Below are 26,100 nucleotides of genomic sequence, written 5' to 3' on the forward strand. Positions count from 1 at the left end.
TTATTGATACAAACTACAACCAACCGAATAATGAACCAAACATTGTTTGATGGAAGTTATTCCTTGATACTCCTTGATACAAAGAGAATTGTTTATCAATATGTTGAACGACTTTTCATTGTATTAATGTTTCTGTCCATCTTTGCAACATGATGCTGAATTCATGATCACAATGAACTCTTTCATTGAATTTAAGTCCACTTTTGGTTCAGTTTGCTTTCATTTGACGACTTCTTAAGTTATTCCAATTCATGATGCGATTTTTTTTTAAGCCATCCTTTGTTCTGCGAATTAATGTATATCTTTCTTGAGAATCTTATCTAGGAGGATTGCATAAATGGGCCAATATTCTTCACACTGTGATAAAGCCTATTAACTACTAAAAAAAAAACCGAGTCAACAATCTTTATTGAAAAAGAAGGATATATCTCCTCAGAACTTGAGTGTATAATTATTTCTCTAATTCTGTGGTTATTCCGTTCATTCTTCCACATCTTGTAGAACAAAATCGTGCGAGAATATATCAGAAACGCACAGTTTTCATGGTTATATTTTATTATTCTATGTTGGTACTCCGAACTTTCCGCCACGGCTTTAGCTGTCAATTCATCAATTTGCCTTAAAGAAATCAGTTCTGCCAACCAACAATTTTCAAAGCAAAAATCACTAAAATATATTTATGGAAATATTTCATTAATTTCAATGAAAATGCAATGAATTACAGAAAATAATGTATAATACTCGTACAGAAGGCTCATTCTACCACTTGTTCATTCCAAAACTCGCCACTTCGTGGCTCGTTTTTGAATTTTGAACTCGTGGAAGAATATCAATGCCTTCCGCACTTGTATTATAAATAACTATTTAATTATTATTAATTTGATGATCACAGCTTAACTAACTTGAATTGATGCTCAACATGTGCTACTTCTTGTCTTTAATTTTTGAATTTTGGGATGTTTCATGGGTCTAAACTTGGGTCGCTACTCTTCTCCATCTTCCTGATAAACGGCAGACAATCTAACATGTAACACTATCATTCTATATCAGCCAATAGATTAGGAATATTTTGTCTTTTTGGCAATGCTTCGTTTAGGAGTTATTTTTTCTTGAATAATGTGAAATTACATGTTTTTTCTATAGATGTTTCATACTCATAGTACCTATGTTCAAAGCATTGAAGTTATCGGCGTTTTGAAGTAGGTACCTACTCTCTAGTTCAGTTGTTTTTTTTTTCAGTATTAAGCAATTTGGACTTTTAACTTAGGAGCGTTTATTACAATCGTTAGGAGAGAAATTAAAATATGAATCATATTCCGAGTTCACTGTGTACTTAGTATTGATTCGCTCCTTGAATAAGTGTTTGATTGACTACTCCAATCTTATGTAACACCGGTGGTAGTCGAAATATATGAGATCGTACCTACAATGAGCTTAGGTATTTGTATAAAAACTTGGATTTTCCTGAGGATTGCTAGATAATTATTTCAAATATTTTCTTCAAATGGATCGTAAATTAGCACATGATGAATATGAAATTGTAATATCTTAGTCAAATTCAAGTAGAATATCTTGGGAAGGGAAGGTGCTATAAGAAAAAACTTTAGAAAAATTAAAAGTTGACATTGTGTTTCTCGAAAACAAAGCGTTTTTGGACCCAGGTATATAGGACTTTTTTTCCCTAAAATGAACGGAGGAATATTGCATTTCCGTTTGTACTTCCTATTCAGGCAAACCCTGTATATTTCATAAACCTTATTTAGTTGAAATTGGCAACCCTTATAACTTCATTCTAACCCGGAAAACGTCCCCCAATTCGGCTAGGCAACCCCCTCCCTCGGAAAACGCCACATATTCATACGTTGATTATCCCTTCCGGATTTATTAGATCTAAAAACGGGGAGATATCGATTTCGGAAATTGCATCTTCGAAAACAACATCCAACAAACGCGCGCTCTCGCTATACGCGATCATCCCCGGAATCACAGCATCCCTCCGGGGGTTTGCGCCCGTGCCTCCGCACACGGGTCTGGGCCGTCCCACCACTCTCCCGGAATTGTATATATGGTAATACGGCCATTCGGAAAATTGATTTTTTTATTGGGGACGCCGCGCCGCGAACGAAACTAGGAATAAGGCATAATAATACGCGAGCGCGCCTCCATAAATTAAATTTATTTCTATAATTCACCGGAGAAGAACAGTAAAACTATGTAAATACAAATGGATGCCGAGCTGACGTCGGCAGTTTGCCGACGACGACGACGTCTTGGAGGCAAATCTGTTCAGCGACGATGTGATGTGGGGTAGAAGCTCGTTACTTTGTTGCCTCACCAAAGGGGGGGGGGGGGACAAACGTTTAAGCCGACACAGCTGTAATTCATTGTTCATCTCGATGTTGAATTGGTGCTCGAAACGTGCTACTTCCTGCCTACAATTTTTAAATTTTGGGATGTTTCATGGGTCTAAACTTGGGTCGCTACTTTTCTTTTTTCTGATGAACGGCCGACAATTGAACATGTGACACTATCATTTTATATCAGCCAATAGATAAGGAATATTTTGTCTTTCTGGCAATAATTCGCTTAGGAGGTAATTTTCCTTGAATTGTGTGAAATGGCATATTTCTTGTATAGGTGTCTCATAGTCATATGTACCTATGTTCAAAGCATTGAAGTTTTCGACGTTTTGCAGTAGGCACTCCCTACTTCAATTGGTTTTTTCAATCATTATTATGCAATTTAGACTTTTAACTTAGTTTAACTTAGAATTAATCATATGAAATTTTCAAGTTCAGTGTGGACTAAATATTGAATCACAACTCCTATGATAAGTGAGTGAATGCTTCAATATATTTAACATTCCACCTTTTCTGATCAATTTTTTTTTTTTTTTGAGGAAGCCAAAGAGCATATAAGAATAATAACGGCATTCTTGAAAGGTTCAATTTTTCCCCTTTCGATATATGCCATTTTATGCCGGCACCAAATCATGCAAGAAGGACATTTTGCGTTCAAATAATCAATGAGGAATGATATCGTAAGCAATCAGTACGAAATAAGCAAAGCAGTTTTCAACAAATGAAAAAATTGATTCATGAAATACTGTCTTAACGTTTTAAGTCACATCATATGATATGGTGAGGCTACTATTAGTGGAAGAAGAGTGATTTCAACTCTTCAAGAAGGGCGATTTCAACGTAGAAGACCAGCATAGTGTTGGAAGAGTGAAGGTTTTCAAATATGCATAATTGGAGGCATTTCTTGATCAACACTCGTGTCAAACGCAACAAGAATTGGCAGTATCATTGGGAGTGACGCAATAGGCAATATCAAAACGCCTGAAAGTCATGGGAATGATTCAGAAACTAAGCAAATTGGGTGCCATACGAGTTGAAGCCGAAATATGTTGAACAGCGTTTGTTTGCTTGAGAACAGCTGCTTGCTAGGAAAAGACGGAAGGGATTTCTGCATCGCATTGTGACTGAAGAGAAGAAATGGGTTCATTACGATAATTCCAAGCGCAGAAAATCATGGCGATATCCCGGCCATGCTTCCACGTCGACGGCCAAACCGAATATTCACGGTTCCAATGCCATACTCTGTATTTGGTGGGACAAGCTCGGAGAGTGTATTATGAGTTGGTAAAACCGACTGAAACAATCACAGGTGATCGTTATCAAATGCAATTAATGCGTTTAAGCCGAGCGTTGAAAGACAAACGAGAGACATGATAAAGTGATTTAACAGCATGGCCATGCCCGACCTCATTTTGCAAATGTGGTCAAGACATACTTGGAATGGGAAGTCCTACACCACCCGCCGTATTTCCTGACGTTGCTTCCTCTATGGCACACAGCCTGCCTGACCGGTACTTCCGGTCTTATGAAGAAGTAGAAAATTGTATCGATTCGTGGATCGCTTCGAAAGATGACCAATTTTTTCAACGCTGGATTCGTACGCTGCTCGAAAGATTAGAGAAATTAGTGGTCAGCGATGGACAACACTTTGAATCATAAATGTATATCCAGTTTTTTACAATAAAGCCTCGAATTTCGGAAAAAAACGGCGGAAGCAAAGTTGTACACCTTGCGCATGTTAGAAGGACGACAAAAATGAATTAATCCAGAAACCTCAGTTCTCATCCGTTTCTCTTCAATCGTCGAAAAAACCACCATACATATCAACTCGAGCACCCAACAACAAGATGAACCAGACGTTCGACGGGTCGTCATTTCATGATAAACCCGTCAAGAATCCGACCTTTTTTCCCCTCTCGTGCCCCACCTCGGTTCAAAGTCCTCTCATTCACACATATCTCTGGCCCAACCGGGCCGCACCGGACGGATTCGAGCAACTCGGCAAGGCGAGATAGCGCTCTTCTGGAAAACCGGCGGAGGTTGTCAAATCGAATTACGTTACCAAGTCGCAATCACGGTATAAATTACTCATATCTGTCGGAGAGTGAGAGAGAGAGAAAGAGAGGACCCTGGTTTTATTGTTATTCGTTAGGCCGGTCGCTTACTGCTGCGACTGGCGCAGTCAGAAATTGAATTTCGCCCGAAAAAAGAAGAAAACGTTTCGAGTGTGGACGTGTACGAGGGGCTTTAGGGGGTTTGGAGAGACCTAAGCAATCGCAGAAATTGAAGATGGAAAATTTAATAATAGTAAATAGGAATTCACGGTTTGACTTGATATTCAAGCTACTTGGCTTGAGCTTGTACTTGTACTTGATTTCAAGTCAAGTAATAGTTTTTCAATCTTAAGTCAAGTATTTATTTATCAAGTACTTGAATCATTTCAAACAACTTGATTCTTAGCAGTTTTATTGTGTAGTGTCACATCAATAAAAAAATTATGAAATGAGAAGGAACCTCGCAAAAAACACTCCTATTTTTTAAACTTAATAAAGGATAAATTAGATTCCAAATCCCAAATTGAATTAATAATGACTGAAATCTAAATCTTAGGTACGTATTCTTGCTGAAGTCTCGACAACTATTGAAAATCTCTCAGAAGATTCTCTCCAGATCCGCGCATCCGCGCTCCGATGAATTGACAAATTACCGCGTCTTCGGAAATTCCAGTAGCGTAACATGGAATGAAACGTGCAAAATCGTTGCAGTATAGAAGGACCGAAAATATCAACTTTTTTGAAATAGAAACATAAGTTAAATCACTATAGATCATCATAAAAGCAGAAATAATGAAAAAATTAAGTTTCTCGATATTGAGAAACCCCCAGGCTTTGCTTGATTTCACAATTTTCCATCCAGGATCTAAGACACATGAGGCATCATATAGATTTGTCGCCTAACCTATTGCGGATTTTTGTAAATGTAAGAGCAGCTCTGGAAAATTGTCTTTCAACAGGAGCTGAAGATGCTGGCGTTGATAAAAAATCCTTGGTCATTTTGGTAAAGTTTGGAAAGATATTTCTGAAACTACCAAAATCTACCAATAAATTTCATAGAAATGTGAGAAAACTACTAATAAAGTCACACTGGCGAATGCTTCAGTCTATCGGCGCTCGAGGAATCTCCTTATTTAGTCTAAGAGCGCACGATATTGTAGAAATATATGCCGTGCGACGCTCAAGTAATATCAAGTAGCTTGATATCATGTCAAGCAATAAATATTTAAAATCAAGTCAAGTCGAACCCAAGTAGTATGTAATTTGTCAAAAGCTTGAATTTCAAGTCAAGCAGTTGATTGAAATGTCAAGCTACTTGGTTTGTTGAATCCCTACATACTATACTTCAATAAATCAATAAAGTAGTTTGTATGCGAACGTGAATTAGTTTTTTGATATCTTAAAATTAATCGAGCCATTTCCATCAGCTATAAGATTTGAACTTATTATAGCGTTAGTTTTTCTTTGTTTTATGTTATTTTTGGACGACTTTTCTGTCTTAAAGGCTATATTATAACGCTCGTATATCATTCATCATTTTCTGTTTGAATTGTTCAGAGGAATTATTATTGCATATCAGTACTAAACCGAAAAAAATGTCAACATTATAGGCAATCCCACTTCGCATTTCAGTAGCAGCAAATAACAAATAGCAAATAACGATTAACAAGTAACAATTCAACTCAAATGTGATTTTATCACTGTGCGTAGCAATGAGTTATCATGATAAAACGTTATTCTTTCGAAGTTTTTTGTTGTTTGTGTCTAAATTGCCAAATTATTCAAAAAATGTCGAAATTTTCCTGTTTTCCTTTGTCCTCCCTTTAAAACCACAAATCGTCTTCCACCCTTCGGCAATACTTCCCAGCCACCCCGGCAGAAACAAAAAAGTCCATTAAAAGGGGAAAAACAAAAGTTTTCCCCTGATCCACCGTTATTCGTCCCACGGCGTCGTTGACGTTGAAAGTAATCAGAGTTTATGAAGACATTTTAGCAGAAAGCGAGAGAGAGAGATAAAGACGGAACCGGAACTATTTCATTTGTCGGGGTAGAGACCACAAATATCAATTATATTAGTCTTGTCCCGATAACACCCCAGGTTCCGGGGGGACCAAAGGGTGGAACCCCCCCTCCCCGGGCCGTTAGGAGCAGACGGCCGCTTTCTTTGGGAGCCCCGGGGGCGGGGATATTACCTATTCGCAAGACAGGGATCCCAGTTAGGAGCAACGTGATTTATAAGTTGAACGCTGGGGAAAAACTTTTTTTTTACGTGGTTCTGGCGCTGTGATTGAGGAGCGGGTGAGATGAGAGATGTTTTATCTTGATTAACTCCGGTATATATGGGGGGTTGGTAGTATTGTTCAGGTTTTTTGGAGGAGGAGGAATTTTTTAAGGTGATGGGAAAAATTTTACGAGGCAGATAACGAAGTTGAGACGCTGCCAAAAGTGTTATCTTTTTAGTGGTCAGAGGTTTATGTTGCGATTTTGAAGAGGTTCATCTAAAAAGTGTGATTCAACTTGTAATGATTATTTTCAACATGCTCTGTCTACCGGCTCTATTGATCTGTCGATTACACAGATAAACAAGCTAATAGAGATTCATCAAGCCAAGTAGCTTGACATTTTAATCAACTACTTGAAAATCAAGCTCGTTCAAAATTACATACTAGAGCTTGACTTGATATTTATTGCTTGACTTGATATCAATCTACTTGATATTACTTGAGCTTGAGTTTCAGAATAGTTCTTCATAATACAAGTGCAGAAGGCATCGATATTTTCCACGAGTTCAAAATTCAAAAACGAGCCACGAAGTGGCGAGTTTTTGAATGAACGAGTGGTAGAATGAGCCTTCTGTACGAGTATTATACATTATTTTCTCCAATTCATTGTATTCTCATTGAAATCAATGAAATATTTCCATAAATATCATTTAGTGATTTTCGCATTGAAAAATGTTGTTTAGCAGAACTGATTTCTTTAAGACAAATTGATGAATTGACAGATAAAACCATGGCGAAAAGTGCGGAGTACCAACACATAAATATTTTTCCAAACTTGGCCAAAATGGCTAAGGATTTTTCATCAACGCCAGCATCTTCTGCTCGTGATAAGAATCTCTTTATATTAATAGCTATATATCCTTTGAAATGTCCTCATAGTATATAACATATAATTATCGAAATTTTTACATTTATATAATCCCATCTGGAACAATAAAAACCAAAGTAATGGTGACATTCACATTTCTAACACATGTATTTTTTTTGCAGGCACATATTTTCAACGCAAGTGGTAAATCTAATGCTTCAAACTGTTCGGGGACGTGGAAAGAGTTTACCACCCTTTCGAGTTGACTAACAGGTACGTACCTAACCTAACTTGCCCCTGCTCTGCTGAGATATTCTACATAAACAGGGTGTCGTACACCTATGTGTATCTATCCAGTTGAATATTCAGTTTGACATGAAGTTTTGAGCAGATATCTCCCTTCCTAGACACTATAAGTCGTGTGAACTCAGTTTCTTTGGAGTTGATAAGTTATTTTACAGTATAAGGAATATTTGGCATCCTTATAGATTAGAATGATTAGATTATTAAGAAAGATATTCATTAATTTGCGAAAAGTTATTCACTGAACAAAAATAGCCTTCAAAAACCCGAATAATTTGAATTTATCATATGATGAGAAACAAATCGGATTGGAAGAACGTATAATGACGTCAATTTGAAGTAAACACGTATGTTAATTGCATTCTCGTATTCCTGCTTTCAGTGTTTTGCTGCAAATTTACACATCATTTAGTGCTTGGTGTGAAGTAGCCATCGACAATATTCTAGTTGTCATAATATCAACTGGTATCTTCGTTTGCCGGCCTACTTTTAATTCAATCATAAAAAAAATTCCATATTGCAAATTCTTGTAACTTCTGGAGGAAAACGAATCGGATTAATGATTCATACAACTATCGTCTATCGAAGGTTGTCATATACCTTGTAGAATAATTTGGAACAATTTGAGAAATTATTGTCATATATAATGAACTTTTTCTTTGTCGATTTAATTACAAAAAAAATTGCTTCTGTATAAAAAGAACAGAAGGCTAATTGAAAATAGTAATGAAAGATATCATATACACTCACCGACAAAAAACTTGGCCACCTAAAAGCAATTTTTAAATAAGTTATCAAAAATTTTCGAACACTTTTCTGGAGTTGTTTTAATAGCAAAGAATTTATCTTCAATTTGGCGTAGAAACATTCGAAAACGATGAAAAATTCAGAAAGTTCTTGGACAACGAATTTCAGCAAAATTTTAGGTGGCCGAGTTTTTTTGTCAGTGAGTGTATTTTCACCTTAATATCACCGAAAAAAAGCTGTTCTACCGAACGGTCAGCAATCCATGTTCTTCCAGTTCCTTGGTCCATCTATCAGCCTCCATACGTCAGAAAATAAGGGGTGGGGAGGGTTAATCCGGAATGGCAGTAAATTGCAATATCGCAGACGGCCACGCATCTCTAAGGGAACCCACCCCCGCATCACCCTATAGCTCGATCTGAACCGATCCTATATACGTGACCCGTTGTTTGTCTAAAAGATTAGATGTTTGTTTCTATATTTAGTTTTTATTTAGACCGTACGTGTCGGGTAAATTTGGAACGGAAACATATTAGTATCGATATAATTTACGAGCGAGCAGTTTGTGTAATGGTCGTTTAATAGGCTCGCTTAGGGACGATGCGGATTGTCGGTTTGTGATGGTGAAATTTTTTTTTTCGTTTTAGTTGAATTTTGATGAAATGAAGTAGGTTAGTCGATAGAATTTTAAAATCTACTAAAATTATTAAATGATTATCATTGATCACATTAAGAGTGGATAATTGCAATTCGCTTAAATATTTCTCAAGAAAATATTATTATTGAAAAAAGAAACATTGAAAGGAGGCGCTAAAATGGTATTTAACGTTGCGAGGATTTGTGAACAATTGAGTGTCATATACGGGAGTGTTTGTTTTGATTACTCAATCAGCTGTTAATTTCTTTAAAGATCATTTTGATGTGAGTAATAAATGTATTTAGTGCGATAGTATTTCATTGTGAGAAATACTTTGATTCATTACTCACATTATCATATTAGCAATCGGTTTAAAATTGTTTCAAATGCCTTGAGTTCTCAATGACTTTTATATGGAAAAAATGAATATGTTTATACTTTCAAATTAGCTAGAAACGCAAAGGAACAAAAATTGAAATGACACACGTGTTCATCGCAAATTGGCGTTATTGTAAGTTCGCCCAATACATTTTTTTTCTCATCACGTGAAGGTTTGAATCATTCGGAGTTTTTTCAAATTTTTGCATGTCGAATAACATTTTTTTTTTCAAATTAGATTATATTTTTCTGAAATGTCTATGAGGATGATGCAAAAAATAATATTTTTCATGCTGTTTAATATCGCCTATTGCGGAAAAAACAGATAGGTTCAGACTAGCTGCAAATTTCTATGTGGAAAATCGAGTTTATTTATAGAAAATTGGAACTTAAACTTGGGTAAAGGATTTGGACTGTGAAATATATCAACATAATATAGTAGATTACACCAAGAGAATAATGATAAAACTTCACCCAGTAAGTCGCAAGCCTAACCAATAAAAACATATTTTTCTCAATAATTCGACACATAGTAATCTTCAAGGGAGATAGATCCATCTACCTCAAACTCCTCAAGCTTTTAGCTCCTGCATCTTTTCTTTAAAAAGATTCGTTTTTAATTTTGAAATAGTCTTCAACCTCGACAATCACTAATTTTTTTCCTGGAGCACCTTTTAACCGTTGTTGTCTATGGAACAGAGTCTGAATAATACCTATCAAACCATCGATTTTCTTGAACAGCATTTTTTCCCATGGAAAAACATTGTTGAATCAATACGCGAAATTCATTTTTATCTATTTTTCAAACAACAACGAATGTAGCGTCACTGAACCTTCAATATCGCGATCTGTGTGTTCTGAAATTTCGACTAGAATCTTTTGAAACTTGATACTAGGAAAAAACACTGGCAGTGCCATCTGGCCGGGACTTATTGACTGACGTATATTAGCTATTATTCCCGAGGAATATTTAAGAGCCGAGCAGTTTAGCGGCGAGGGAGTAACGTAATGAGTTAATATTTAATAATTGTCACAATTCATATACACAAATTATACGCATTGGTCAGGTATTGACTCTCTGAGTCAGTTCATTTTTTGCATGATGTTATTGATCAATTCATCTGAGAAATGTTGATATTCAAGGAGGAGAGCACCTATTGATAAATCGTTATGATTATTACCTTAGGGAATAATAACATGGTTTTAAGATGTAAAAACAAAAAAGAGTTCGGTATTTAATTGAGGTATATGATAAAAGTCATTAGAGATACTTTAGAATTGTTTCAAATGTTAAGAACTAAAAATATATCATCAGAAACTGAAATATAATTTTGTAAAATACGATCTAAAGGGCTTTTCAATGGAAATTATACAATTCAAAATAGATATAACGCCAACATTGTGTATATTTTGACATTTCTCATACAGTGCTCTTTTGTGAATACAGAGAAAAATTTCAAGAAGAATTAAAAAACGAATTATTCAGTTATTTGACTCACTATTCGTCGTACTGCAGGCAAATTTGAAAGTGAATTTTCTTTACACGATACAAGAGTACAAGTAGGTACTAAGCCGTTGTACAACTTTCAGATTTGTCTACAAAACATAAATAGTGAGTCCATTAACTGAACGATGTCATGCATGTTTTCTTCTCGAATGTCTCTCTAATACACAAAAATGACATAAGAAATGTCAAAAAATAATAGACATTGAATTGTATAGAAATATTGGATTGTATTCTGATTATTATGTCATAACTAATTGCAAATTGAAATTGCTCAGATCACCGAAAAGTTCTTTCTTCCTTACGTAATCGATTGTTTCATACTTCAGGTAGTTATACCAGTGAAGAAAATTCCGATTTGGTTTCTACTCCGTACATCAGCGAGCTGTACATTCCCGCAAAATTTCGCATTTGCACGCTTAATCAACAATACAGATGTGTATAAATAGTATCAACTCTATCTTTGCGCGAATTACACAGCCTCTCTCTCATCCTACAGCGGTCCATGTTTTTATCTCCGAGAAAAGGCAGGCAGTATGGCGTGTAAACTATTTAGTCTCGTTGTGTTCGAGGTTATATACAATTCTTTTTCTCTTCTTTGCAGGCTCTCGAGAGTATTTCCTGGGACGTCTCTGGCCAGCTTTCACCGAGGTAATTATCCTTTTTCTTCTTTTTTTCTTGTAGTTTATGTTCAGTTGTCACTAGGAACAGGATGCCTTTCTCGAAAGGACTTTTCGAGAGACACTTCAGGTGTATTACGTAATGCGATAGGTATAAATCGTGATGAGAAGTAACCAATGATTTGTGAAAACGTGAAATCCGGAACTTTTGCGCCGCTATACTTACATGTAATTTTTTTCAAGAAATTTCGAATGAACTTTCAAACCGTTGAAATACTCAATTATCCTACACATGTCAAGAAATCATAGATATATTTTACTATTGTTTTTGAAAAACCGAAGAAGTAGTTGAAAATAACAACATATCAACATTTGAATCTTTCGATAATATCCTTTCGATATAATTTATATAGAACATAGGCACTAAATCATGGAACATTCTGCTTCTGCATACTTTCTGATTTACCTAGTGATTCACGTCTTGGCTACTTGACTTTTCAAGCTACTTGACTTGATTTCAAGTCAAGTTTTTCAATCTCAAGTCAAGTCAAGTATATATTTATCAATTACCTACTTGAATCATATCAAGCTACTTGATTTTTAGCAGTTTTATTGTGTAGTGTCAGTGTGTCACATCAATAGAAAAATGATGAAATGAGGAGATACCTTGCAAAAAACACCTCAATTAATTGAACTTATTTTATAAAAGAACCGAAAATATCAACTTTTTTGAAATAGAAACATAAATAAAATTACTATTAAATCATAACAGAATAAAAAATAATACAAAAACAAAATTTCTTAATATTGAGAAACCTCCAGGCACATGAGGCATCCTATAGATTTGTCGCCTAATCTATTGCGGGTTTTTGTAATTGTAAGAGCAGCTCTGAAAAATTGTCTTTCACCAGGAGCTGAAGAAACTGACGTTGATAAAAGATCCTTGGCCATTTTGGCCAAATTTGAAAATCTACCAATAGATTTCATAGAAATGTTAGAAAACTACTAATAAAGTCACACTGACGAATGCTTCAGTCTCTTGGCGGTCGAGAAATCCCCCCATTTAGTCTAAACGCGCACGAGATTGCAGAAATATATGCCGTGCGATGCGTGCATATCAAGCTCAAGGAATATCAAGTAGCTTGATATTAAGTCAAGCAAAAAATATCTACAATCAAGTCAAACCAAGCTCAAGTATGTAATTTTTCACTTGCTTGATTTTCAAGTCAAGTAATTGGTTAAAATGTCAAAGTACTCGACTTGATGAATCCCTAGATTTACCTGTGTTTTGAATTTTTTTTGAACTACTTTGCACTTTTCATTACAGAATAATTACTTTTTATTTGACTAGATTGTTAAGATATTTCTATAATTCTGTGGTTATTCCGTTCATTCTTCCACATCTTGTAGAACAAAATCGTGCGAGAATATATCAGAAACGCACAGTTCTCATGGTTATATTTTATTATTCTATGTTGGTACTCCGAACTTTCCGCCACGGCTTTATCTGTCAATTCATCAATTTGCCTTAAAGAAATCAGTTCTGCCAACCAACATTTTTCAATGCAAAAATCACTAAAATATATTTATGGAAATATTTCATTAATTTCAATGAAAATGCAATGAATTAGAGAAAATAATGTATAATTCTCCTACAGAAGGCTCATTCTACCACTCGTTCATTCCAAAACTCGCCACTTCGTGGCTCGTTTTTGAATTTTGAACTCGTGGAAGAATATCAATGCCTTCTGCACTTGTATTATAAATAACTATTCTAGAATAATATTCACTTCGCGAGAATTTTAAACGGTTGGACTGATTTTTTCATCAACCTACTCGATAGACGTTTACAAACCTCAAATCTACTCGGATATTTTCGAGTCTGAAGTTTTTTTCTTTCGAAAGTTTTTCAGTTGACGGTTAGACAAACCTATATTTGAATTTTGACCAAGAATTTTTCATCACAGTAAAGTAACTTACATATTTTCCGGCAAAAATTTGAAAATAATAGTCATTTGGGGAAATCTCAGTGCAGTACGGCTTCCGAATTCGAATTCCCATTACAAAAATTCAAGAAAAACACTAACTCAAATTCAAGAATAAGAGCAGATGTGATATAGTGATTTGTTCGGGGACCGAGCGCTCAAAATCAGGGAGTATTCAATTTTGCAAATTCCTCAACATAAACTGGTCCTTCGAACCGGATAACAGAAGATTTTCCCATACCACTAAGTGACTATTACATGAAAATTATCGGCAAATATCAAAATTATCACTTAATTAACAAACATCACAAAAATAAACAGTGGACCATCATCACCATCCTTGCATCTTTCCAGCCTGCAAATGGCGACTATCTCCGCCCTTGTCGGTGCCAGTCGTCAAGACGATGGCCTCTCGTTGCACTCGCATTGGAAAGTGGCGCGCAGTGGCGTAGAACAGTAGGAGGCGAGTGGCCGGCCGGCCAGCCATTGTTCCAACTAGTCCCCCACCCTTCAACCCGTCGAACCCTCGCTAATTGTGCGTCCGCGCTACGCCACTGGCGACTTCGGCCCTTGAAGAATATCGGTGAAAGTTATACACGCGCAAGATATCGATTTATCCCAGGAAAATGAGGGACGTCCATCTCAGGGGGGGCACGAAACGGACGTCGTTGCGTCATTTTCGAGGTCTTCGGGATTTTTCAGAAATGTAAATGTCAGAGGCGTAGATTACGAATTCACGACGGTGACGACGATCGGAGCATGAATATTTCATGTGGTGATTAACATAATTTCTTTTCGGTTTGAGGAGGTAGGAGTTGCTTTGTTGTTGGTTGTAACCTTCGATTGTGGGTAATATTGTTCTTTTCGTTTCTTTGTCGGCGAAAAAGGTACCTAACATTCGTTGTTGACGGATGTGTTATTATAAAAGACGAGGTTTGCATAAGTGTCATTTATGTGATAATCGCTGAAAGTGTTCGATTTGTTGTCATTCTTGCCTCTTATTTCTCAAAATAACTATACCTACTAGTGGACCTAGTCTTCCAATGGACTTCCATCATTCTAAAATGATTATTTTCAGTTGAAATCTCAAATTTGAATGGGACTTTGTCGATTGATATGATTTCAATGTTGTTATTCCTAAATTACAAATCAAAATTATATTTTTTACCGTTTTCGATTGCAGAAGTGCCTTTCTGGGTCAATTTTAATTCAGCTTCTTTCATGACCGGCTTTAAACATCTAGGTAACAAATTGACGTTGACCTATATTCAGCTCGACGTCTATTGTCAGAGAGTCTATTGTAACTTGTTTGTTACATCTTGACGTTCACTGTCAGATGATCCTATTAATGGATCCGGGTCGTCCATCTTATGGCTATAAGTATGTAATTCTTTGGTTTCTGGAATTGTACGAATTTTCCGAAAACGTTCTACTACTTTCTCTCTGTATAGTTTTCTAATTTTTTTGATGTTTCTCTCAATTCATATACAATTTTCCAACAAAAATTATACACTTTAAGAGGATTATAATGGAAGCACTGTGTGCTATTTTTGGACATTTCTTATGCCATTCAATCACGGAAATATATAGTTGCTTTGATAACGTTTTGAAATTGTTAAATTTTTTTATGAAAACTAGTGCTCATTTGTGAATATTTACAGAAATTTAAGAATAATACATGGACGATATTTTTCATTTGATCGACTCACGATTTGCCATATTATAGGCAAATTTAAAAGTTAATTCTTTGTACACGATACAAGGGTACCAGGACCAAGTACTGAGCTGTACGCTGTACAACTTTCAAATGTCTGTACAATAGGGCGAATAGTGAGTTCAGAAATTAGACATTTTTTTTTACAATTCTTTAATATTCATCATAAGAAAAGTATCTACGTATTGGACATTTGTTTCATTATTTTCATGAAAATTAAGAAAAATTCGTTTCAATAGAACAAACGTTTAAAAAGTTAACTGAATAATGCATTCTTCCTAAATTTTTTTCAGTATTCACGAATTAACACTGTTTTTGAAACAATTCAACAATTTCTAAACGTTGTTGAAGCGTGTACCTTTTTCATACTGCACCTATCATTACTATCGGAACACACTTCATATAGATTCCTTATTTTAGCAATACTTTTTACGGTATCCAGTCTCTTCAATGAAAAATTCATATTCGATCAAAAAACTCATTTTTTAATAAATTGACGCAAAAAAATGTCAATGCATCCATCTGTCATTCTACAACTGCGTTTCGTTATCAGAACAAACATGGAATTAACCAATAATTGAATTAGTGTCTTTTCGATGTCAAACGAATATTTCTGTTGTCCTCATAGCAGCTAAAGTTTTGTCCAAAAATGTTGAATTCACTCGACATTTTGTCGAGTTTCAACATAATTTCACATCACGTGCGCTATGAACACGAACTGCATGTATTATGGGATAATCTATAACCGTTTTATGCTGAACTACTGAGGCCAAACACTTAAATATACTCTCCAAAACAGAATAATGAATTTTTTTGACCATTGTTAAAGTTTTTCAAACCTCTTGATAATACCAATGCCACTCATATTTTGTTTAGCGTTTTTTTTCAAAGCGTCGTTAACTAATTTCATTATTGGAAAGAAAAAACTAAGATACAATCAGTTTGTTTTTCATATATGTATTTTGGACTTTGGTTAATCGATCAATTCGTTGATTGGAGTTTTGAATCCATAAGTTAAAAATGAACTGAAATTGAACAGAGAAATGATTGGATCCATCAAATCACTATGATAAAAGTTTTATGAAACCCACCAATTGAATCAAAAAACATTCACAAGATTTTTGTGTAATTGGTCAAGAATTCATTAACCTTGAGAAGTTCATAAGTTTTTCACTTCGAAGAATCTGAGAGACAGATATTAATCAATCTCCTCCTAGATATAGAGGACACTTGTGCCAGTATAGCTACAAGAAAATACCGACAGCACCCTTATACTGATGTTTGTATATTCAATTTTTGGTATTTTTTTTCAAAAATAGCAAAAGCATGTCGGAATACAAAAAAAAATTAAATTTCAATCAGTTACATAGTAAAATGAGTCGATTTCTTCAACTAGAAGACCCTTGTGATGCTCACGAACAAATGAGTGTTGCTCCCAGCAACAAAACAACCTTCTATTGAAACCACACTGTATTTATTGATTTTTCATTCATTTCAACTTCGAAACGTTGCAAAAGTTCTGTTTTCGCATATCAAGATATCAGCTATCCCTCATTAGAAAACATCTATAATTAAGTTGTTAGCTGATGCAACCGCTCAAATCCAATCCCACCAGCTACCTTGATCATTAATGCAGATCGCATCTTCTAATTACACAGTGTGGATAGCGAAAAATATTTTGCATCTACAATCCGCTTCCCATTTTTTTTGTGGTTCAATTGATTTACGCCGCTTGTTATACAAGTCTATTTAATTAAATAGAGAAGTGAATCATCCTCGTAAATTGCTATCGACTGCTACAAGAGGCCAGAACCAGCACTTTGTGTAGATAAGTTTGAGATGCTGAGTGGATGCTTGCGAAGTACCAAGTCTATCCTCCTAATTGAAGGAAGATTTATTAGTGCAGAGAGTCGAGATTCTAGTCTGATGACCTGAGTGGTTTAACGAAAGATCTTTGTGGCTGGTTGGGGGGAGAGAACGCTTATTTTTATGTTTCTTATCGTTCTGTTTTGACGAGTCAGGAATTTTTTTTCGGGTGTGGGAAGTTCAGTAGATATCGTCTTCTATTTTTCCTATAATATCACTGTTTTATCATTATTTGACCAAAATGAATTCGAGGGTTGAAAGTTGTAATGTTGATCCATTTTACGTGAATGGAAATAAAAATACGCACTTGGGGAATATGTTTTATTTTTATTCACTGATCCTGTTTTGCAATAATTCAAGGGAATTTGTGGATATAGTTGTGGAATTTTTAGAATTAGCAATTCTTATATCGAAATTGTATACTATCATTTTTTGGTACCTATATAACTCGGAATTGAAGAACCCACTATGTTCAGCGATTAGAAGGCAAAAGAAAATTTTCAAATATGTATGTGGATATGATTACTCTTTCAAAAAAATATGAGGATGAAACTCTTATGCTAACATAAAAATTATAACGAAAAATCACGACTATCTCAAGGAACTCAACAAAATTGGGATCATTAAGTATTGGAAAACATTATTTTTTCGTATCAGACCTAAGCTGTTCAAAGGAAAAATTTGTTAAAATAAAGATTTGTAACTTGTTCCTACATAATTCCACATTTAAAAATTAATATCTGCGAATAATCAGCAAGAATTAGAGTTTCGCGGTGACAAAAATTGAATTCAGTATCATCTTTACAGTACATATTGTCAATTTCATGATTATGTGTTGTGAAATATCCGCGAAATGAATTTTTTTTAATTTTTTTTTCCATAATTGCTTGCCTCACAAGTTCATGGATTGAGTTTTCGAACCAAATAGGTATTTTAAATGAAAAACTAAAAACCACTGAAAAACACTTTGTGGTTTAGAGGGTTATCAGACCAGAAAAATATCATGATTTTTTCCTGTTGAAAGCTCCATAGCTTCATTTTTGGATAATATCTACCTATATTTATCGGATAGATTCAGAATAGGAATTTTATTAAAAATTGTTTTCTCATACGATGAAACTCCCGATATTCTGCAAGACATTTTCTCCACTATTTTGCAAATCATTTTGGAAATTCAATTTGATCAGATTGGCATTTTTTCAATTATTCAGAAAATAAAATTTCATATAAAAAACGACACTCTTATCATTCATTATTGATTTTAACCTAATATATGGAAATATTTTGACAACATTTCATCCCATTTTTCCAAAATGAACGTTGAAATACTCGATTCAACGGTCTATATAAAAAAACTATCAAAAAATATGCAATAAAAAATGTTCAGTATCGGAACGAATAAATGATAAATCAAAGCAAAACCCCGCTACTTGAACCTCAAATCGACACGCCTATACGAAATCCTTTGTTTTCGTCTCATAGACACCAAAGGATCCAATAAAGGCCTCTCAACACCGCCAACTATGACGAATCGTACAAATCTTCGACCCTTGTGAATCTCCGAGGGGTCGCTTCAACCATGACTAATTCGGGGTTATGTTTACGTTTACCTACAATCGGAACGAAAGAAACACAAAGATAGGTCTAGTTATCGCGGAGAATTATTGGCGATCAATTCGATCGGGTAAATCCGCACATGTGTGGGAAAATTTTTCGGGATACAAAAGCGCATCCGCCAAATTTCGTTGATAGGTAAAATTAAGAAGAGAATTTGAAAGGCGGCGTCTTTTGATGGGTTTTTAGACAAATTGAGGGGGTTGTGGGGGAGTTTAGGAGCACCGCTCCCCGTCCCGTTCTGCATCCGACTGGAATTCCCGATCGGGACGTAGCGCTTGGATAGCTACGTACCCGGCCGATCGCATGTTACGCCGCGGGCCGCTAGATCGCACGCGCGTCGCCCAGAGTAAAACGCGACTATCGTTAGCGAGACTCCAGTTGCTGTCAGTGTGTATTTCCGACTCGCACGTCGTCGAAGCAGAGCGGTCTCCCCACACACACAAACACGAGCGCGATCTCCTCCAAGTCGTTGCACTCACACACGAGAAACTATCGCGCGGCTATCCGGCTCGAAGGACCAGGATTTTCGGGAATCTCGCGGCGATTAAAGTGTAAAAGTTGGATAGTTACGACCGCAGTTAACTCGAATTACGGATGTTTTGTTTGCGGTGTTGCACCTGAAGTGCTCCGTCGAGTTTCGTACCAGTGACAATTTTTTTTTTAATTTAGTTTGGAGGTTCAAGAACATTGTTTCTCATTGAAGTGGTTTTTTTTCTCTTTTTTCATAACCTGGTTGGACTTCGTGATGGTGTCGATTTGGACTGTGTGAACACGACTATTTGCGACCATCATCTTAACCATCGCCGACCCCGTGGCTTGCGCTGCCCCAACCCTGTACGACCATGCCATTCACCCTCCGAATTCCTCCCCAGCCACCGGAGCCGGTTCTTCCACCGGGGTAGCTTGGTGGTCCATGATGAACGGAGGTCTGTACGAGGAGAGTCCACCCCCGGCACCCCAGAGCGCCGCCACCCCCATCAGCAACAGCGGCATGACGAGCCCGGCCTCCGTAGCTGCTCCACCGGCCGCCACGACGTCGGCGACGTCGAGCTCATCGCCAGCCAGCGTCACCAGCAACAGCGGGGGTTCTGCAGGTCCCTTGCAGATCCCGGCTAAGCGGCTGAGTTCGGTTTACGGCGATTGTCCGGAACCCGGAGTCATCCGGCATTCCCACCACAGTCAGCCTTGGAACTATTCGCCTTCTGAGAACCACCACGCAGGTAGCGGTGCCTTCGACGTCGGTCTCAACCACCACCAGTACGCCAACACCCCGACGTACTACAACCTGGCGTCGGATCCGGCTGCAGGTAGGGATTCCCGCAAGGCTGCGTCCTTGTCCCTATGGTCTCCGATGGCTACCGCCACGGGGGTCACTCCCAAATACGAGTATTCCAGTGTACCTTCCGCGGGTCCAAGTGCGGACCCTTCTGTGTCCTCCTGCCACCAGAACTTCTCTTCCCCCGGGTGGTGCGGGTATTCTCCCTACACCGCGGGTTCCAGGCACCACGTGGAGGCGCACCAGGCTGTTTCCTACCTCCCTTCGGACGACAGAGGCAGGGCAGTGGCCGCAATGGCCGAAGGAGCCTCTTTTGCACACGCACACGATGGAGGTTACGGACTGAGGAACTATGGTTCGGAACCGGTTCCATCGACGCCTTATCCTCCTCCAGGTGAGTCTGAATTTATACTCTACTTCAGAAACATTGCCATAATTCTCGATTTTAATGCCTCCAATCCATCATCTCCGTTATCTTCGATAACACGCCACACAAATCGGGTCGTGTTGATAACGTCGAATTGATAAGACGCGATATTTATTAGTCTCGTCAATGTTATTCCCAATCGTACCGGTAGATGGCGGGACGATTCAAAAATAAGCCCGATCGGGTTCTTGGAAGTGAGGGTGTCTCCCCTCGGCCGTTTACATTATCTCGATTTCAACCTGCCGCAGAGGCTGTGTATAGGCTCGATGGGTTCATTGACACCGGGAACGTATGATTAGGTGTGTCCCAGGGTTATAGGATATTGTTGTCTGAAATTTGTTGTTCCCTCGTTGAAGAATTCAAAATTTCATAAATCAATAACCATTTGACGTTTAGTTTTTCAATTCTTCGCTTTTGTGATTATAAAACTTGAATTCAGTTATTTTTCATCCGAACGTTTTCTACCCCCGCTTATTCCAAATTTTATCCTTCAAAATGAGAATCGAACTCCATTAAAATTTTGTATCAAATTTAATCAATTAGCACGTAAAGTTTCAAAGAAAAAACCCAAAAAAAGCTAAATTATTGCCGTTTTTTGTTACTTATTTTTGCGATATCTTATTATTCTTATTAAGGCATGAAAATTGTACAAAATATGATTCAGAACTTTCCTCAAAAATCTTGACATTTACTACAAAAAAGATATACCTACAATGTTAAAAATTCAGTTTCTCAAAATAATCATATAATATTATTTAATTATAAGAGTTAAATAATACGACAAAGCTTTAGAATATATTCCCGACTATATCCCATTTCAAAAAGTTTCCAAATTATCCGATCTATGATACCTATTTAATTCAGTATTAGAACATTCTGATTCAGCCAAACGGTAAAACTCCAAGATACAACCTACATATTTTCTCTTAGAACTATCCCAAGGCGACTTCAACGAGATTACCAAAAAAGAATTCGTTAAATTGTGCGTGAAAACGCACGATAAACATATATCGAGCGGTGTTTTACAATTTTACAAATTTTTTTACAAGTCGTAATCCCATAACAGTGTTCCGATAGACTGATAGAGAGACGGGACGTAAAGTGTTCAGAGAACCAATTTACATATTTAAATGGGAACAATAAAAAGCAAACTCGTAAATTTTGATTGTGCGATAACAACAAGCAATAAAAATCATTCATACAGTTTGACCCAGGTTAAGAACTAACAGATCGTATTGAACCGAATGGCTGTTAGGTGTATTTATCTCTTTTTAATGTTTTTTTTTTCATGTTCTCTATTTTGAAGCAATTTTAGTTTTATTTTCATAATATAAGTCAACTTGTATTTCATTCTTCTGGATATAAATATTTTTTGTTTACTTCATGGATATAGACATAAAATTATTTTTATACCGTGAGACGAATGCAATAGTAGATAAAGCTTTGTGGAAAATTTGTAGCGGTTTTTTCACTTTGTATCTAACTTCATTAATTGGTTTTAAGCCTTCCGTTAACTGAATTTCGTCTTCGAATTTTAATTGAATTATTCCAGAAAATTTATTTCGCATATAAAAATATTAATTATGTTCGGAAACTGGATCTCCGTTTCTGTTTCATTGTCCGTTCCTTCTCATTTATTCAAATTTATTTCTAATTTCCATAAATATAATCGAGATCTTATCAAAACCTACAACTCAATCAAGATTATCTACCAACGTTCTCATCAAGCGGTTATTCTCAGTAGTTTTGGAAGATATAAACGAAACAGATGCTCATTTGGTGTCCTACACTTGTCGTCGAACATCATTATATGCCCAACCTAAGAACCCCTGTTAATTTCTAAGATATTCTTCAACATAAAGAGATGATACCCCATCATAATATACGAAAAACATTTCTTCGAATATTTTAATTCGAAGGCTCCAGACGAGAATTGATTCCTGTACCGTGACGATACACCAGACTCGGCTTCAATCGAATTTGTGACGTCATTTACGACCGTCACGTGATCACGCACAGCTGACTATCGGTCCTCGGCTCGAAAGCAGGTTCCTTCACGTATGTCTGTGTGTGTGGCTATCGAAATGAGAAATGATACAAGGAAAGCAAGATTATTTATCTTGTTGGAAAACGAATTGGCAATGTTTCGATTGAAATTTTGGTTTCTCTGTGTTGTAACTTTGTTTTATCTGAGAATTCTACCGTTCTTGCTCTTGCATATTCTTTTTGATAGGTTTCATTTGGGGTTGAACTTGGGGTATAGGTATTTCATGTTTACACAAAGCGGGGTATAATGTCGTATAGATAATTTTTGTTGATTTAATTTTACTAATATTTTTTTTCTGCGGTATTACTTATTATGGATTCACGACTTGGCTTGATATTCAAGCTACTTGTATCAAGCACAAGTAGCTTGAGCTTGATTTGAAATCAACTCAAGTTCAAGTCAAGAAGTAGTTTTTCAATGTCAAGTCAAGTACTTAATAAATACTTGACTTAACATTGAAAAACTACTACTTAACTTGAACTTGAGTTGATTTCAAGTCCAGCTCAAGCTACTTGAGCTTGAATATCAAGCCAAGCCGTGAATCCCTTGGTATGATGTACCTAAGTCTCATTTTAAGTAACTGAATATGATCAAAACATAAGACTTTTGATAGCAAAATAAAGAATGGAATGTATAGTTATATTTGTAACTTCCACCTTTTTCTATTTATTGAGGAGAGACAGATAAAGTTGACAAGAATACATTTGGTTTCAATTATATGTTATTGCCGAGTTAGTATTCTTAAAAAGTCAAGACTATTTTGAATCATTTTGCTGAAATGACTTCTCAAATTCCTGAATATTCATCAATTGAAAGTTCCTCATTAATCTTACTCTTAACTGATGAAACATTAGGTATAAAATTCAAATGAGTCACTTGATGAAAGGTATTTGATATTAGAAACTTGAAAATTTTTGTCATAAACCCTGACATTGATATATCTACAATAGTTAAATCACTAGCATTCGTTTTTTTATTTTTTTTATTTATTTGATTTGATTCTTTTTTGTCGAATTGTATTGTAAAGAAAATATTTTCCAAAAGTTCATTATAACACATTCCAGGAATTTTGAAGAAATCAAGAACTCTCATTTCAAAATGTTCATTTCTCAGAAACTTGAAAATGTGTAATCATGTAATTGAAAATATGTTTTGTTGTTATTATGCTCCCGATTACAATTTTCTTACCGGAAAGTTTTCGCATTTATAGTTTCGAAGATATGAAAACTTCAATGTGAAAATATTGTCAAAACATCACAATGTTTTTTCTCTAGGTAGATTTTTATATATCGATTGAGGGTTTAAACAGAGTTTTTGTGAAATTTTCGATGTAATTACAAGTACTGATTTTTGCCTTTCTTGACTATCAATTCATATCGAGCTGTAGAGAGATCGGACCTTATTACCCGAAAATTTTGTAAACAATTTCTAACAAAGTACAAAAATACAACAGAGAAACCAAAATGATACCAAAAATAAAAAAAAAAAACACGAATAGACACTGTAATCGACTGCCTAATTTTCACAGTTATGTGGGGATCCTCCCCATCTCCCTTTTTTTCCTCAGGTTCACTGGGCTCAATGGGAGTCAGTGTGCCCTGCGGCGGTTCCACCAACCCCTTAGAATGGACGGGTCAGGTGACCGTAAGGAAAAAACGCAAACCCTACTCGAAATTCCAAACCTTGGAGCTGGAGAAGGAGTTCCTCTTCAACGCCTACGTCTCCAAGCAGAAGCGCTGGGAGCTGGCACGAAATCTCAACCTTACCGAGAGACAGGTCAAGATCTGGTTCCAGAACAGGAGGATGAAGAACAAGAAGAACTCCCAGAGGCAGGCGAGTCAGGCCCAGAACAACAACAACTCGGTGACGAACAACCAGAACCACCTTCCCAATCATCACCACCACCTGCAGCACCACGTAGTCAACCACCACGTACCTCCAAACGGAGCCTTGAAGCATCACCAGTGACCAATGGGGTTCTCCGGGATGGTCTTAGGTCATCACCACAACCAGGGCTTGACGACCTGAGCGGCATCTCTTCGTCCTCGTCTTCAGTGTGTCAAAACGTAGAGTTGTAAGACTAAAGAGTTCATCAGTGTGGACCTTGAAGCCTTCGATGAACCTGTTCTTTGCAGTGCCAAAGAGTTATATAGTTAGGTCTAAATCGGAACTTTTGCGAGACTTTCATTTTACTGGGCTTGTGCAAATCGTTCTTTTAGGTACTGTCCCAAGTGACGGACTTATTAATTTGCAGCATGTAAGAATTCAGAGTGTACATAATTTCGACTGTCCTTGTAGTAGATTGTAATTTGAATGGTATTGTGTAATCCATGTTTCTGTAGTTCAATGTGTATAGTAAATTATTGCAGGTTATTCTATCCTGTTGGCCATATAATATTTCGAATTTTTCAGTTCTACTGTTACTCTTGCCTCATCTCGAAGAATATAAATCGAAGTCTCACGGTGTGTAAATATTTATTACCGAGAATGTACCACTGAAAGCGAAATGTAATCATGTTTTATCGTTTCCTTAATGTTTTGGTTCAATTTCGCCTGAGTTTCAGTTTAGTCGTGTGTTGTATCTCTATTATCTCTTTTGTTGTATTATATATATTTTATCAAAATTTTATTCGATCGCTCAAAGTCAATGTACGATTGCTCGTGATTTATATACTTCGAGACAGGCGTCGCTTTAATGTATATATAATAATTAAATACTCCTTAGGTACCTGTGGCTTGTTGTATACGGATAGGCAAGACTTCATTTTCGTCACAAGGAGAAAAATAAATACATTTGCTGCTGGATGTAACTTCACTTGTAACATACTTTTAAAGAGAACCTCCTCTAGAAATCCGAATTTAATGATTAATGACTAATTATAAAGAAGCTATGTACTTATCGAAACTTGAAATGTTTAGGGTTTTCGTGTAATTTAAAAGGAAATACCTGAGAAATTTTCTTAGCTAAACATAACTGTGTAAATAAATCTCCATAATTTATTTCGAAATGTTGATAGCTGAATTACATGTTTTAAAATTTCTTACTTTCATGTTTGACCTATAAAGTTGAATTTTTTAGTTTCCGAGAGGTTATATACTCGAAACATTTGAGTTTTATTTATTACTTCATTATGTTTTGCGGTTTGTTTATCGTTCATATGTCGAACATGATTTTTGTACCTATGCAGATTTTATTATGACTTTGTATTTTTAATTGTTGTGTTCAAAAATACATATTGTTGTTTTTATATATGTATATGTATACACATGAATATTATTAAGTCTCAGTAAATGTGTTTTATAAACATCCATTTATATTTTGTTTTATATTGTAAACTGTAAGTTAAACTCTACTAATAAAGAGTTCGATTATTATTCACCCAATTCACTTCTGTCAGAATTAATCACTTTTATAGTGTGGTAAGTAAGATCACTACTTATCTATCTGTGAAATGAGTTGACAAAAAAAAACTCCCCA

At 36.1% G+C, this 26,100-nt stretch overlaps 1 protein-coding gene across 4 annotated transcripts in view; it reads left to right on the forward strand.

Moving 5' to 3' along the window:
• Positions 1 to 25,546, forward strand: part of LOC123685246 (homeobox protein abdominal-B) — a 135,290-nt gene extending 109,744 nt beyond the window's left edge. For 2 of the 4 annotated variants that reach the window (XM_045624896.1, XM_045624888.1), the window contains exons 3-6: positions 7,687 to 7,777; positions 11,675 to 11,721; positions 19,745 to 20,542; positions 24,151 to 25,546. In XM_045624896.1, coding sequence (XP_045480852.1) covers positions 19,786 to 20,542; positions 24,151 to 24,590 — 1,197 coding nt within the window. In that variant the 5' untranslated portion in view covers positions 7,687 to 7,777; positions 11,675 to 11,721; positions 19,745 to 19,785 and the 3' untranslated portion in view covers positions 24,591 to 25,546. The remainder of the gene's footprint in view (positions 1 to 7,686; positions 7,778 to 11,674; positions 11,722 to 19,744; positions 20,543 to 24,150) is intronic. The other 2 variants (XR_006748275.1, XM_045624909.1) reach the window with 2 other exon arrangements.
• The last annotated feature ends 554 nt before the right edge of the window (positions 25,547 to 26,100 follow it).

This window comes from Harmonia axyridis, chromosome 1, assembly GCF_914767665.1.
Source record: "Harmonia axyridis chromosome 1, icHarAxyr1.1, whole genome shotgun sequence".
Lineage (NCBI taxonomy): Eukaryota > Metazoa > Arthropoda > Insecta > Coleoptera > Coccinellidae > Harmonia > Harmonia axyridis.